This window comes from Nelumbo nucifera, chromosome 5, assembly GCF_055504915.1.
Source record: "Nelumbo nucifera cultivar China Antique chromosome 5, China Antique-T2T, whole genome shotgun sequence".
NCBI lineage: Eukaryota > Viridiplantae > Streptophyta > Magnoliopsida > Proteales > Nelumbonaceae > Nelumbo > Nelumbo nucifera.
This window is the reverse complement of record NC_142653.1, coordinates 58599516-58615803: the sequence shown is the minus strand read 5'-3', so window position 1 is coordinate 58615803 and position 16288 is coordinate 58599516. Positions and strand designations below refer to the sequence as shown.

The 16288-nt window shown below is 38.4% G+C and overlaps 1 protein-coding gene across 3 annotated transcripts in view; it reads right to left on the bottom strand.

The window, feature by feature from the left end:
- Nucleotides 1–13692: 13692 nt before the first annotated feature.
- Nucleotides 13693–16288, bottom strand: part of FANCM (DEAD/DEAH box RNA helicase family protein) — a 67743-nt gene continuing 65147 nt past the window's right edge. For all 3 annotated transcript variants that reach the window (XM_010258170.3, XM_010258172.2, XM_010258171.2), the window contains exon 22: nucleotides 13693–14764. In XM_010258170.3, coding sequence (XP_010256472.1) covers nucleotides 14179–14764 — 586 coding nt within the window. In that variant the 3' untranslated portion in view covers nucleotides 13693–14178. The remainder of the gene's footprint in view (nucleotides 14765–16288) is intronic.

Here is a 16288-nt window from a genome sequence, read left to right as displayed (position 1 = left end):
TTATCTCTTTATGGAGCACTCTCCTAATTTAATTAGGAGATTATACAAAACACCCATTTACTTCAAAGGCTCACAACCTAAGGTGTTGCATGGCTATTTTAAGCTTGATATTATATGGTGTGGGATTGCATAATGATCTCACACAAGCTCATATGGGTTCGGCCCAACCTCTAAAAGAGGTTATGCTGAATTCACTGCTCAGGGTAATGAATCCCTAACCCAATCAACATTGGTCTAGTTTGAGCCCAACATTTACACTTAAATGATCCTTGGATTTATCTACCCTATGGAGATCCAAGGATAATGGACTCATGTAAGACAAAGCCCATTAGGTAATCAATATTGTTATAGTCTCTTATATTAACATCTTAGCCCATAATGATCAAAATGCTACATAACAGGAAATGACTTCTTGAAGGAATGGGAGATCCATCATATGGATGGCCGAACCATGCAAAGTGGTTAGGCAAAATTTCAAAAATTTTCTTTTTCCCATCTGGGAACATATTCCTTAATTTAGAAAAATTGCATTTTTCAAAGTTCGTTCTTGAAATAAAATCGGACCAGATTTGAAACCAAAGAAAAAAGAGGGATATACTTGATACGGAATATTAGTAACTCGTGTTCACACCCAAAGAGGTCACCAAAACCTGCCTCCACTGAAGATGACACAGCTTATGTTGAGGCAAGATCAGCAAAGAGGTTCTTCAACAAAAATCCTAATTCTTCAACAAGAATCACGTAGGGTATGTGTGAGCATGACTTCAGATTGTTTCTTCTAGCAAGAAATAATATCAAAAATTATTCTTAATCAGATCCAAGAGTAGAGATCGAACTGGGTAGGGGCAACAAGAATTGAGGGAGAAAATTGCAGAAGAAGAATTCACCTACTGAGAAATTCGCTCCCTTATTTATAACCTTCTTTGGATCAGCTTCCTAATCCAATTAGTAAGGAGTTTCCTGATCCAAATATGATATTTTGATCTGGACTCTTGATTAGAAAAGACTCATCTTATCCTGTTGCCGATCCTAATCAAATTATAAATCAGATTCGTCCTATTTAATTAAAACACTTAAGCCCATTTCAAAATGGGCTTTAGGCCCATTAAATGCTGGCTAGTTTGGCTTTCTTTGTATGGCGTGGGACCCTAGCATTGATCTCTACAAAAGCCATATGGGTTCAGCCTAACCTCTGTTACAAGGCCTGACCGAATTCATTGCTGAAGACAGTGAACTCCTTAACCCATCAGTATGGGCTCTTAGCAAGCCCAACATTTACACTAAATGGTCCCTAGGTCCAACCACCTTATGAAGGCCCAAGAACTATAGACTTATGTGAGATTAACCCATCAGGTAAAAATCCTAAATGGTCTTACACTTAACCTCTCAGCCCATAATGATTAAACATTACCCAACAAGAAAAGACATCTCCCTCGCTTGCAAGGTACAATGTTGCACTCTCTACTCACATGGATCTGGGAATTAAAACCTTTGCAAACATTTTGTGAAACCATAATATATATGTATGTCTCTATAAATATATTTTGCAAAAACAAATCTCAACAAGTTTGAAATCAACTACCGGAAGTTTAGGTTTCCATCAGAGAGTGCATTCCCCGATCATTCACTTTGTCCAACAAAGGGGCTGATTCTATTACTATGATCACCCACTTAGGTGAATTCTCAAACTGCCCCAACATACCTAGGTTTTGACCCCCACTAAGGATCTCACTAATTAACATATCAAAGACAATCCAATACGACACATAGTGAAGTACCATAATCGAGTCTAAGGGTCGGGTGTAACTTTTTAGTTTTGCCCATTTGTCTCCAAAGTCCAAGGCGTAATTGGAAAATGGTTTGGTTCAGTGTTTCAATCAAACCCACACTACATATGCCTCAGGTCTCACCCTGGCAGCTGAGACAAGCCACCCAACTTTCTTGGCAACACATTAGTGTTAGTCTTGGCAGGATAAACATCCTCAGGTCTATCCAACGGCTGTGAAGATTCTAAACTATCACGAGTCTCATAAATGTCTAGTTTAAATGTATTACACAGAAACACACCATAATAACATGAATCAATTATGCACTTTATTCATTTACAATAAATGCCAATAAATACATCAATCTGATTGGAGCTAAGGGCATAACTGTCTAACACTTCTTCCCCGGTTGTAAGGTGCAGGGCCACACTCTTTACTCAAATGGATTCCGGTATTAAAACCTTTTGCAAATATTTTTTTTATAAAATAGTAGTGTATAATATATAAATACATTTTCCAAAAACCATATTTCAAACACAAGTGATACCTACTACTAATAGTTTAGGTTTTTATCAAAGGGAGTATAAACATTGATATTTACTTTGTCCGACAAAGGGGTTAATCCTTAGACTGTCTCAACATATCCAAGTATTTGACCCTGAATGGATCTCACTGGTTGACATATCAAAGACAACCCAATCCAAAATACCTAGTGCAGTACCATAGTCAAATCAAGGTTATATGTAACTTTCTAGTTTTGCTTATCTATTTCCAAGGCACAGGGCATAACTGAAAATTGGTCTAGGTTTAGTGCTTGTAATAAACACCCACTAGCTGTGCTTAGGGTCTAATCCTAGAAACTAAGACAAACTCCTCCAAGTCCTTGGCAGCAAACCAATGTCAACCTTTATCAGGATCAACTCCTCAAGTCTATCCAATGACTGAGAACATTCTAAACTAACACAAGTCTCTTAAATGTCCAGTTTAAAGGGTAATGCACAAAAATATACCAATATCAACATGAAATAACAATGTACATTGTTCAGTTACAAATAAATGTTTATAAACATCATTTTAATTGGAGGTAAGGGCATACACTATCTAATAGTTTCGTGTATCCCGCAACACATTAACAAGACACTGTTAGTAGATGACATGTGACAGGAATGTGCATTTGGACTAGGAAGCAGGATCAACTTCCAACATAACATTCTCAACAAGAGACGGATCTGTTCCTCACATAAGTTGCCTCACACGCACATCCTACCATTTGGAAACATCTCCCGTACTTATAAGTTATTTTTCACGGGAGATGTTCCCAATGCATGGTGAATGTTCATGTGAGGCGTCCAAGTGTGAGGAGCGTTCCTCTCAACAAGCCACTACAACCGTGCATGGGGAGATTTCTAGATGTGCAACTGTAATGCCTTGTTGGATAGCATATTTGAACTCCTAGGATGCATCTATGCATAGTATGTGAGCACATTGGCTCCCCATAGTGCACCCTCTTGTGCCCCAGAGTGCAATAGTGCATCTTATGGGGAGATATTCCCAATGCACATGTTGGATATTTTATGGTGAGCCAAATTTGAACACACAATGGTTTATACTTGTGCACATGGTTTTTAAAACCGAATTGGGGGATCAAATCAGTCAGGGGTCTGGTTACCAAGTAAACGGTCCAACCGTTCAAACTAAATGGTCAGCCCATTCTAACAAAAAAATAAAAGTGGTCAAAATTGTTTGAACGGTTCGAACAGTTAACTGCTTAGGTCAGCAGTTTGCTGACCAAAATCAATGGTTTTTGGAAAAAATCCGATTATGAGGAACATCTAGCTACTGCAACCATACATTGAGAACATCTCCCATGAATGATAAGGGAGGTGTTCCCAATGTATGGCTGCAATATCTTGTTGGGATAGAGTTAGGAGCATTTTTTGGTAATAGATTCCTACCCTAATCAACTTCCAATAAAAAAGGTGTGGGTATTAAGTGAGACCGGAGCAACACAACAAGGGTCCCAACAACTGGTCAGAACAGCCTTTGTAGCCGTGCATTGAGAATATTTCCCTTGTCCACTATGGTGAGCTACTGAGGTGTTCCTAATGTACAGCTGCAAAAGCTGTTCTGACCAGTTGTTGGTGAAGGAGATGGGAGATCCATCCCATGGATGCCCAAAGATTGCGGAATAAGGGGCGAATTTCAAAAAAAATTTCTCTCCCTTCAACTGGGAATCATATTCCCTATTTAGAAAATCATATTTTCAATGATCATTCTTGAACCTTAAACTGAATCAGATCTGAACCAAAAGGAGCAGGAGAGAATTATACCTGATGCGGAGAAGTAGTATCTCCCAACGAAGGTGTTCACGCCCAAGGAAGGAACCAAAGACTGCTCCCACTGAAAATGGCGCAGTGCAGGTGGAGCAGAATCAACAGTGTTCTTCTCCAAGAACTCTGTCCTTCACAAGGATCAACAAGATGGTACGTGAGCACAGCTTCCTTTCAATCATTTCTCAAAGAACTGATGTCAAGATCCAATCTTGACTTCTCCCACAACTAGAGATCGAACTAGCAAACAGGGCAGCAAGAACAGGGAGGCGGCAAGAGAGTATTCGCAGGGAGCAGAATTCTCTCTTCTTGATTTTTGCACTAGAGGAAATTTGTTGTCTCTCTAAAGGCTGCCGCCCCCTTCTTCTTTTGTAATCTTAAAGGGATCAGCTCTTAATCAGATTAGGAGTTGCTAATCCAAATCATATTTGGGTTAGAAGTCCCTTTAAGTGATAAGGGATAATCCTTATCTTATCTGCAGATCAGATCAGCCATCTCCTAATCTGATTAGGAGGTTTCCAGATCTAAATCTCATTTAGATCTTGGACTCTCTAAGTGGATAGGGTCTAAGCCCAATCCTATTAGCTGATCCACTTCAGAATTCGCCCCTTTATTAACTAAATAAACAGCCCAGTTCGAAATGGGCTTTAGGCCCATTAAGCTCATGTGCTCACTTAACCTTCCTAACTACAGCCCAGTTGGGCTTCCTTGTATGGTGTGGGACCCAAGCATTGATCTACACATCAGCCACATGGGTTCGGCCCGGCCTTTGTTACAAGGCCTGGCCGAATACACTGTTAAAGACAGTGCACCCCCTGAAACCCATCGAATGGGCTCTATGGGCCCAACACTTACCCTAAGTGGTCCATGGGCCAAGCCACCTTGTAACACCCAGGGACTGTGGGCAGATGCAAGATTAGCCTATCAGGTATTATCCTCAATGGTCTTACACTTAACCTCTCAGCCCATAATGATCATACACTGCCCGACAAGAGAGGACCTCTCCCTTGGCTGCAAGGAACAGTGTTGCACTCTCCACTTTTATGGATCCCGGGAATTAAAACCTTTTGCAAACATTTTAGAAACCATAATATATATACTTTTATATCTCATATAAAATATACTTTGCAAAACAAATCTCAACGGTTGAAATCGGCTGCCGACAGTCTTGGTTTCCATCAGTGAGAGTGCATCCCCGATCATTACCTTTGTCCGACAAAGGGGCTGATCCTGTCACTATGATCACCCACTCAAATGAATTCTCGGACTGTCCCAACATACCCAGGTTTTGACCCCCGCTAAGGATCTCACTGATTGGCATATCAAAGACAGCCCAATCTGATACCTAGTGCAGTATCATAATCGAGTCTAGGGGTCGGGTGTAACTTTCCAGTTTTGCCCATCAATCTCCAAGGTCCAGGGCAATACTGGAAATCCGGTCCAGTTCAAAGATTCAATTAATCCTACACTGTATGTGCCTAGGGTCTCACCCTGGCAGCTGAGACAGGCCACCCCAACCGACTTGGTGGCACCACAGTGTCAGCCTTGTCAGGATAGGTCTCCCCAGACCGATCCACTGGCTGTGAACATTCTAAACTAACACGAGTCTCACTAAGTGTCCAGTTTAAGGGTATTACACAGAAACATACCAAGGGAACATGAATCAAATATGCACCTTTACAATAAACTCATAAAGTACATCATTCTGATTGAAGCTAAGGGCATACAAAACTGTCTAATAGTTAGGACCTTGTTTTGGAACCTGATCCGAATTTTATCTGGTTTTTTTCATCAAAATCTGTTGTCTCCTAAAAGTCTTGAGAGTTTTACCCAAAATCCGAATGAATAGGTCCTGCCTTGTAAATACCCAAACTCCTTGGGGGAAAGTAAGAACATTGCACCTTTTCACTTTCTTTTCGCATCCTAGGAGGCTTCCTAGGGTTTCCCTTCTACTCTTAGCTTCTATAACTCTACAATTTGTCTTATTCCTACGACCTTAAACTTAATCTTCAATTCAAATTTGATTAGACTAATTTATTTATATTATTTAATATTTGATATTATATATAATTAATAAGATTATATTTGAATTTGAATATAAATGACCAAATTCGAATCCACTCATATCCTCTTTGATTCCATCCATTTGCAACCCTACTTTCCCTTGAAGACATTTCTACTCCCAATATTTATATGAATATATTTTTTTGAATTGGTTTGAGGTTGAACCTGAAAAGGTCCATTTAAATAAAACCTAAAACACTCTTACCCTCACAAACAAAATAACAATGCTTTTAAGCTTTCGTAGTTTCTCCTTTCTATTTTTGGTTTTCCCTTCACTATCTAAACCAGTCAATATCAAGTCCTTAACCTAAATGTTGGAGCTACTTGCCATCTCGGTGCCACCACTCATCGGTCATTACAATTTGCTCAAGAAAATGCCATCTCTAACTCGTCGGACTTTCTACTCCATTGCTCAACCAAACATCAACTTGGCGGGAATAGAATAGCTAATAGGAGGGTTGAGTCCACTTCAATTGGTTGCCTCCCTAAAACTGTCAAACCTAATATCTTGTATTATATACCTTATACTTTTTGCTTTCATACTAAGTATGAAAAACCCAAAATGCATAAAGTCGGCTTTTTATACTTTGTGCTTGTAGTGAAATAATGCTTTCATTTTCATCTCTTCGATAAAACTCTCGGCCTTACCTCCACTTTCTACTACTAGAGTCAGACTACCGTCACTAGTCTCAAACGTGAAACCACTAAAAATTGTCATTGGAAATACAAACGGACGTGCTTTTTCCAAATAGAAAATGATACTTCTGTTTTGGAAAGCATATTTTTTAAAATTTTTATTTATCCAAATGATTTTTGAAGTAAAACTACCAAAGCATTTTTCGTATTTTATACTTTGATATTTTTAAAAGTATAAAAGTAAAAGTCTATCCAAACAACACCTAAATCTGTGTTTCTTTTTGCTTGAAGCTTGACTGCTTAAAGCTCAAATCTGAAAGGAGGATTTGAGGACAAGGTTCAAAATTTCATTACGTATCAACCCATATCAACCAATAGGTATCATATTGATCATTGATACACTAAATAAGCATGTATTCATGATTTAACTTTTTTCAGGGGACCTATTTTTTAAAAAGAAATTAAAAAAAAAATGCATGATTGCAAGGTTCAAAGTACCAATACACCCCTTGGGTTGTATCTGGCTGTATCAGTACTTTGAACCTTGCTTGTGAATGTGAATGATCGATGAATGGAAGAAATGGGCTGACGTACAAGCAAATGATGCATCTAAATCACACTAGAGTAGCATTGCATGGGTGAAATGATATCATCTAAAGTAGGTGACTACCTGATTGTGTCAACAAAGTATATAGGTAATTAAAAGAGAGTGACTGATAGGGTAGGTTAACTGCCTTGACATATCTACTAGCAAAACGAATATGATCACCTAGCAGGTTTATCACCCTAGTGCATGTCTTGTTAGAGATAAAATGACAGAGGTAAGGTTTGGAGGTTGGGGAGATACCACACCCGTGCCACATAATCGCCACATCATTCGAGAATTTAATGACATGTGGAAGTTAATGACAAAAGTGATGTCCCCCGATGATTAATTCTAAAACAGTTAATCAAGATGTTACTCTTAATGATTAAGTCAACTGCTAAAACAAGAGTTGTAGCTACTTTAGATGGTAATTGCTAGATAATGAATATCAATTGAAAATAAATTAACAATCAAAAGTACAAGCTATTATTTAGTTAGTGGCAATGCAGTTAAATAAAGAATAAACAATCAAAATAAATAACTATTGAAGCAAATGGTAGTCGAATGCAAATTAGTAGCAAAGTCTATGGCAATTGAACTGTTAGCTAGTGTATGCCAAAACTAGTGCTGGAGAGAGAAGAGCAGCCACTAGTAGATAGGTAAGAAATGGACCAGCTACTTATGAGAAGGACTAGCTACACCTAAATTTCAAAGACAAATCAAACTGTTGAAGGTAAAATAATAAATGAACAATAATATAAGCAACTTTAAATGTAAACAGTTAGAAACAAATGGTTAGAATTTGGTAGAAGTTAGTAAGCAATAAAATGCAAACAATTCACCAAAAATTGTACAGTTAGTAAAGTTACAAATGTTAGTAGCATAAGAGCTACACTAAAAAGTTTGCATATTGCAGATGTAAAGATAATAAACAAAATAAACTATAATATTTGGAAGATGGAGAAAACTTAAAGCCTTTGCAATTATCTAATGAAGTTGGCAATGTTAGTAGGGAAGTAACTGCAAAAAGCAAAAACCATTGCCTATGTCTTCTACCTCAAGCCACCCTAAGGATTTCCACTAACTGGTTGTACTTCACGAGTGCCAATAAAGCCTTATAACCAATAGGACTTTTGGGTGCCTACAATACCTTATCTAGCAGGACTTACATGTTCTTATGATACTTAATTAGCAAGGCTTCCAAGTGCCTTCAAGACCTTTGTGTTCACAATAGAACACCTACTTGAATTCAAAATAATACAAATAAAGCACAATATACGTTTATAGGTAAATATGACAATATAAACCACAAACTACTCAATTGCAAGAGTTATGCTCAGATGCTTAGCTTAGTGAAGAGACCCGCAATAGATGGGTGAGATTGTACAAGTTCAAAACCTTATCAACTTTTATCAATGTTTTCAACTCGTCGATGACCCAATTGGTCAAACCGTTTGAACTGCCACCCAAACAGGATTTCACGTCTAGTTCAGTCAAGACCCGCCAATTGGTCAAAAACTATTGACTTGATTAAGAACTGTTTGACCCGACTGATTCTACCATTGACCCATTTGACCTAGTGACTGGGTCATGGTTGCACACTCAATGCATGCAAACTTTCAGAGGCCATAACTTTGCACTCTAATGTCCGATTGGGGTGATTGCTTTTTTTATTTGGGGTAACTTTTTGAGATCTATGCGTCCCAAGGAGCTATAGGTGCCTTGCCCCACTATTTTCACGAAAATCCCTTTTTTGGCCTCAAATTGCAATTTTTAATATTTTTTATAAATAAAAAATTAAAACTATATGAAAAAACATAAATTAAATATAAATAATATATATAACATATCCAAAGCATATTTATACATTATTTATTACTAAAATATATATTTATATGTATGTATGTATGTATATATATACCTAATTCATATATTCGTTGACGTGGCACAGTCTGAATCGTTCGACCAGACCGGTCGAACCACAACCCAAAGGCAAAAATGATTCAGCCTCGGGGTCGGTTTTAAAAATATTAACTTTTATCATCACTTACACTATTGAATCCCAAGAATTTATTCAACAAAAATAGATCTTAGTAACTTGCTCTCTTTTACTTCTTTTAAATCAAGTTAAACTCCTCTATTTATAGAGGATTTGAGATCAAGTGACTATTTTCTAGCCATTGGAAAGATTTTGATATTCTTATAAATGATCAAATTTGCTCCAACATGTCAAAAGGCTTATCATAGATGGTAATATCCATTTAAGCATTCAAACGATCAATTTCCTTTGATGTAGTCGACTATAAAAATTGCCAGTCATTTGCTTGATGAAGAGAGGATTTTTTTCTCTTTCAATTGGCAAACTCCTTTATATAAGCTAACTAATATAATTTTGAACTCGGTCTGTCTAGGTTAGTCCACTATGCATTTTTGGATAGTTGACTACTCTCAGATAGGGCATATCTATACCTTGGTTGTTATAGTTAGTCAACTATGTCTTTTAGAGTAGTCGACTTTGTCTCATAGTCCTAGCATTTTTTACCTCAACTGTCATAGTTAGGTGACTATATCTTTTAGGGTAGTTGACTATATCTTATAGTTAGGCTATTCATGTCTTGGCTATATAGTTAGTTAACTATACAATTCCAAGTAGTCAACTATACTATAGAGCATGGGCAATCTTGCCCAGTAGACAACCCAATACTTAGAAACCTTGGACATTCTCATCCAAAGTGGTAAGATCTCTTCCATTGGCTTTCAAAATATATTTTTTAGATTATAATTACTTGTTTAAGTTTAGGAAAGCCTAGGAACTAAACATATTCTATCCATTGGTCTCTAAGGTTGCCTAAACTGACTCCAATCTTGTTAAGCATTAAGAGAGTGCAACTGATTACATCAAGATCCTAAAAACTGACATAATTTGATCACAACATGATGTAGTCTTCTCCTCCATGAGTTGTTGTAGCAGTTAGTCATTTAGAACAACACCAATTCATTCAATTCTTAAGTAGCCTTATTTTTGAATTACTTAGAGCTTCTTTAGTTGGAGAGATGTGGTGATGATGATGAAATTACAAGGCTCACGTAGTTGAATCAATAAAGCTTTCACTTCATCTTTGATAGCATATTAGTTTTAATTCAGTTTAGGGAAAAAGAAGCTTATTAAAGATAACCACGTACTTATTTACACCATTAGTACTCTTAATGAGTTTGTTATCATCAAAACACATAGGGCCAACAAGGTCACCATTGTTGAATAGTTGAGACAATCGCTAGTAGCTCACAGTCATAGGTTGACATGTCCAAGGCTCGACTTTATAGAGCTTTACTATAAAATGTGATTGTTCTCCACTGTAATTGTCCCAATACCCTATTCGCTAGCACCACTCTCCAATATAAACAACTGAATAAAGTCTGTAATAGCCAGGACCAGGGTAGCAGTTAGAACCATCTTCAATTCTTGGAATGCTTCCTCTGCTTCTTCCTCCTAATTCCTCACCCTCTTCTCGAGTAATTGAGTAAGAGGCCGGGCAATCCTGACAAGCCTAAACAACAATAATACCCTAGGTTTCTTTATTCCCTTCAGCAAATGAACACACAAGCTGCCCAATATTGCAAAGATAATGCTGCAGAGTCTCAAAGCATATGGCTAATAGTTCTCGTCCCATGTGACCTGAGAATATGTAAAGGAAGTATGTGGAAGTTGGTCTGAATCACAATACCTAAGGTCGTTTTCTTCTAGCAACTTACACCGTGAAACAGACCTTAGCATCTACTGGGAGTCCAACCCTCTCAATGATCATGGGATCCAAAAAAATCATGATGAGCATATCCATTATCCATGAAGATTGTTTGGGGTTGCTCATGAAGGTATCCCTAGATCCTCGTTGTTCGTGGCGAGTTGGCTCCTATAATGGTGCGGAAAGAGATTTTAAGGGAAGCATCTTCTTAGCTTCCTAACCTTCTTGATTAGTCTTTAGTTCAGAGTCTTCATCCTTAGCGGCCCCTATAATCCAGAAGAGCTTCTGCTTCTTGTATTTGTGTTATGGCATATTTTTTCTGCTTCTTGTATTTGTGTTATGGCATATTTTTCTTATCACAATTATAATAGAGTCCCCTTCCTCGCTACTCCCGAGCTTTTGTTGGCATCAATCACCTGACTTTGGGCATTTTGTCTATGGAACTAGGGGTGAATATGGGTCAGTTCGATTCAGTTCAGTTCCAAGGCATAACCTAGAACCTGCCCTATCAAGAACAATTACAGGGTCTACTTGTGGAAACCATTATTTCTTTATTCCCCCTAAACAACAATAATAATAATAAATTTCAAAACTATCATTATAATTTAAATTTTGTAAGCATTACTTTTTTTTGAAATCCGTAAGTATTACAATTTTACATTACTTTTTACACATTCAAATATTAATGGTTCAATGGTTAAGTGAGAATATGTTCTTTGTAACCATAAGTGCTTGGGTCCAAATCTTGACATTCTCAAAGTATTTGGGGATTTATTTCTAAACAAATTCAGTTCCAAGGTCAGTTCTTTGAATCGATTCGGATTGGTTCCAACAATTTGCAACCAGGCCTTACCAAGTAATAGATTGGGTAGGGTTGGTTCAAGGTAGAACCTACCATTTGCTCACCTCTATGTGGAATTGGTTGAGTGGGCTTGGTTATCAATGGTGTTAGCAGTGGTTGTTGTTGACTTGGCCTTTGTAGGGCTTAACCCTCAACTAGGTGTCACTTCTAAATTCAGTTCTCTCCCTTGAGCAAAGCTAAGCAAAAAGCCCAAGTGATTGGAGTATGCTTAAACATCTCTACTCCCACTCTAATTTCAGCCTTCAAACCCGCCACAAAGAAACATGCCAAATATTCCTCCGACAGGCCCTTAATCCGACTCGACATTCTTTGGAACTCCTCCATGTAGTTCTAAAAATTGCTATCTGCATCAATTTAGAGAAGCATTCGGAAATGTTGGTCCCTAAAGCCCGTTGAATGGTTATCCTAAGTGTTCATGAACTAGTTCCAATCTAGTTGGGGGTGGTGGTCCTTGAACCAATAATGCCACTCCACCACCATGCCTTCGAAACCTAGACAAGCTACTAGGACCCATTGGTCTTGTAGTATTTCCTGTTTCTCGAAATACTGATAGACATCCTTTGGGGTGGGTTTTTTTACTACAGATCGGGGTTCAGAGCAGGTTTGGGGAAGCCACACATTCAGTTATCTAGATGGTCCCCCAAAGATGGGAAGGAGCAGAGCCTTTAGGCACCTTCCCTCCATCACCTACACAGTCGTAACAGCCCATCATGCATGATTATCAAGGTTCAAAGTATCGACACATATCGGCCGATACATATCGTTCTGGGACCCCTTCAATACTCCCCTATAGTGGATGTATCGGGAATCTGACTGGTCAGGGGGTGGAGAAGCCCTAAACCACCCCCCTGAACTGGTTTCCAAAAAAAGAAAAAACGGTAAAAGAAAAGGGTATCGATCGCCCAATACGCCCCTGCCGGCGTATCGGGTGTATTGATATTGATGATTATTACAATAATTAGAATATTCTCTGGCAAGGATGAGTCACCATATGTCCAACCGGTTCTAGTAGTAACACATTCCCCCTTTTCCCCTTGTTTTCCACGTATCCAGTTTTCTTCAAGTAGTGGAAACAAAGAAAAAGAGAGAATTGGAGACCCGTAGGATCCAATGGACAGCTTGGGGGAGAAGAGAACGGGAAAGAATGATGCCAGAGGGTTCCTACTGTTTGATATCGTTGAAACTCCAAGTGAGAAAGGGCATTACTTAAGATGCGAAAACAGGTCACACAGAATACACAAGTAATCCCAACTCATGATGGGGATAATACTTCCGGGGTGTTTATTTGCACTGAATGAACGTCTAATCTCTGAGAAAATGGCTCTGGGAAGAGTACAAATACAAATATACAGTGCAAAACCTTTGAATGAACGTCTAATCAAAGGTTCAAGTTCATTTAGTCTCTGAGTTTTTAAAATGCCTCCAAGGCTGTGTCTGGGAAGAGTACAAATACAAATATACAGTGCAAAACCTTATATTTGTATTTGTACTCTTCCCAAGTTATGCATAAACAGCTACGACCTACGATGCCCATCACGTTCTTGCTGCATACAAATTTTTGTTCCAAAAATGCGAAGTACCATTCGAAAGGATTGCCACTTGTATGCAATATGCCACTGGTGCTGGTCCTTATATGCCAAGCAATATAAAGAAAAAAAGAAAAGAAAATGAAATGGCCAGTTGAGATTTGAGAATAGGAAAGGTGTGGCAAAAGGAAAAGCCCATTTTCTAATGTTATAACCGTATCAGTACACTAAGTACACAACATTACCTTATCAAAATTTCTGTACAATTGCAATTTACATTCTTGCATTCAGCAAGCTCTATCATCCTTGTACAAAATAATCTTATAACTTACATATACAATCCCCAGCGTAGTGGGTATATGCAAAGATAAATATATTTTTCTTGTTAACCTGGATGCACTCACAATCTACAAGAGATAGATCTAACTCTGCACCTCTGAGAAGCTTATAATGAATGGGCTTCAGACGCAAGTCTACCTCTAAAAGTGTTGATTAACCCAAAATACAACTTGGCAATTAATCTAATGCCAGCTAAATGCTGTCAATGGAAGCTCACATTGTTACTTTGTTAGATTCGTTTGAGCAGTACCACGTGGTGCCAAACCTTTTAAGGGTTATAATAGAAATTCTCCAAACCATTTCTAGGATATCCAATAATCCATTCATCATATCCCAAGATCAAATGACGGAGAATTCAAAAGCCCAAGATTTCCCTCTGCGGAAGGATTTGGAACAACTGTTTCGTTTTGCTCTCTTGCCAATTCAGTCTTGTTCCTAAGAAGCTTGGTAGCTTGTGCCTCTACTGCATCAAGATCAAGACCCTCATAAAATTGATCGTCATAAAATTCATCCCTGTTCACTTCACTGTTCTCAGCTTGACACTGAAAGGATTCCTCTCCCATAGAGCCAAGCTGAAGTGAACATTCTTGCACCAAGCAAGTTGCAGGAATAGATCCAATATGATGAAAGCTTAGCTTCCTTTTTCTACTCTCTAATTTGCTTTCTTCTCTCAGGAAGCCATTGGGTTCGGCAGGCAATGCTAGTAGAGAGATGGTACCCTGACCCATCTGACACGAAATTGAATTCCTCCCAGAAGATTTATTTGAAGAATGTAGGACAGTTTGAGGTGTCTGAATAGAACAACTTATCTTTCCTGAAGAATTTTTAGATTCAGCTGTTCTTCTGGGGGGGCTTAAGTCAGTCAAAAAGTTTGGTTGATCCTCTGCTGGTGACTGGCTAAGCAAAGAACGCCTGTTACAAAAAGCTTCATCAGATCCAAAATAGATATGTACAAATTTACCTACACGCTAAAGTCAGAACTAAGAATGACGACTTCTGAGAGGACAAAACAACCATAAGTAGTGAAAAGTAATAAATCTATGCCCATGTTTATGAAAATATATTTGTGCCAACAGTTTCAAGGAAAATAGGGTCAAATTCTTCATTTCATGAATCATAAATGTGCGATAATGTGACAGCAACAGAGAAAACAAATAAGAATTATCAAAGAATTCATCTAGTATCAGGCATAGGTCAACAATAATGGCTATCTTCCCAATTGGGCGCTTCGAGAACCCCCTATAGCTCCAATCACTTTGATGTACAGAAACATTTATTGTAAATGAATAAAAGTACATTATTGTTTCATGTTGTTATTGGTATGTTTCTGTGTAATTACCCCTTAAACCGGATGCTTATGAGACTCGTGTTAGTTTAGAATGTCCTCAGCCATTGGGTAGACTTGGGGAGTTTATCCTGCCAAGGCTGACACTAATGTGCTGTCAAAGAAGTTGGGTAGCTTGTCTCAACTACTAGGGTTAGACCCGAAGCACATGTAGTGTGCATTTGATTGAAACACTAAACCCAGACCATTTTCCAATAATGCCCGGGACCTTGGAGATTGACGGGCAAAACTACAAAGTTACACACAACCCCTAGACTTGATTATGGTATTGCACTGGGCGTCAGATTGAGCTGTCTTTGATATGCCAATCAGTGAGATCCTTTGGGGGTTTGAGAATTCACTTGAGTGGGTGATCATAGTGATAGGATCAGCCCCTTTGTCAGACAAAGTGAATGATCGGGACTGTACTCTCTTTGATGGAAACTAAAACTGTTGGTAGTGGATTTCAACCGTGTTTGAGGTTTGTTTTGCAATATATATATATATTATGTTTCAAGAAAAGTGTTTGCAAAAGGTTTTAATTCTTATGATCCATCCGAGTAGAGAGTGCAACACTGTACCTTGTAGTCAGGGGAGAGGTCCTTTCCTGTCGGGCAGTGTTTGATAATTGAGGGCTGAGAGGTTAAGTGTAAGAAACCATTAAGGGTTGTTTACCTGATGGGCTATATCTTACTTAAGTCCATTATCCTTGGGCCTTCATAGGATGGCTAGACTCAAAGATCATTTAACTGTAAATGTTGGGCCCATTTTGAGCCCATAGTGATGGACTCAGGGGTTCACTGCATTTGGTAGTGAATTCGGCCAGGTCGTTTGTAGACACTGGGCCAAACCCATGTGGGCTAATGTGAGGTCATTGTCGGGGTCCCACGCTATACAAATCAAACCTAAATGGGCCAACAACTCTCTTGGGACGTGAGCCACTTAATGGGCCTAAGGCCCATGATTAATATGATTAATCAAAATGTCACATGATAGCTTAAGCAATCATTTGACGTGCGAATATGGGTTTGGATATGGGTCTGGAGCACCCATTCTCATAAGAGGATAAGACCTATCCACTGATAGAGTCCAAATCCAAATAAAGATTTGGA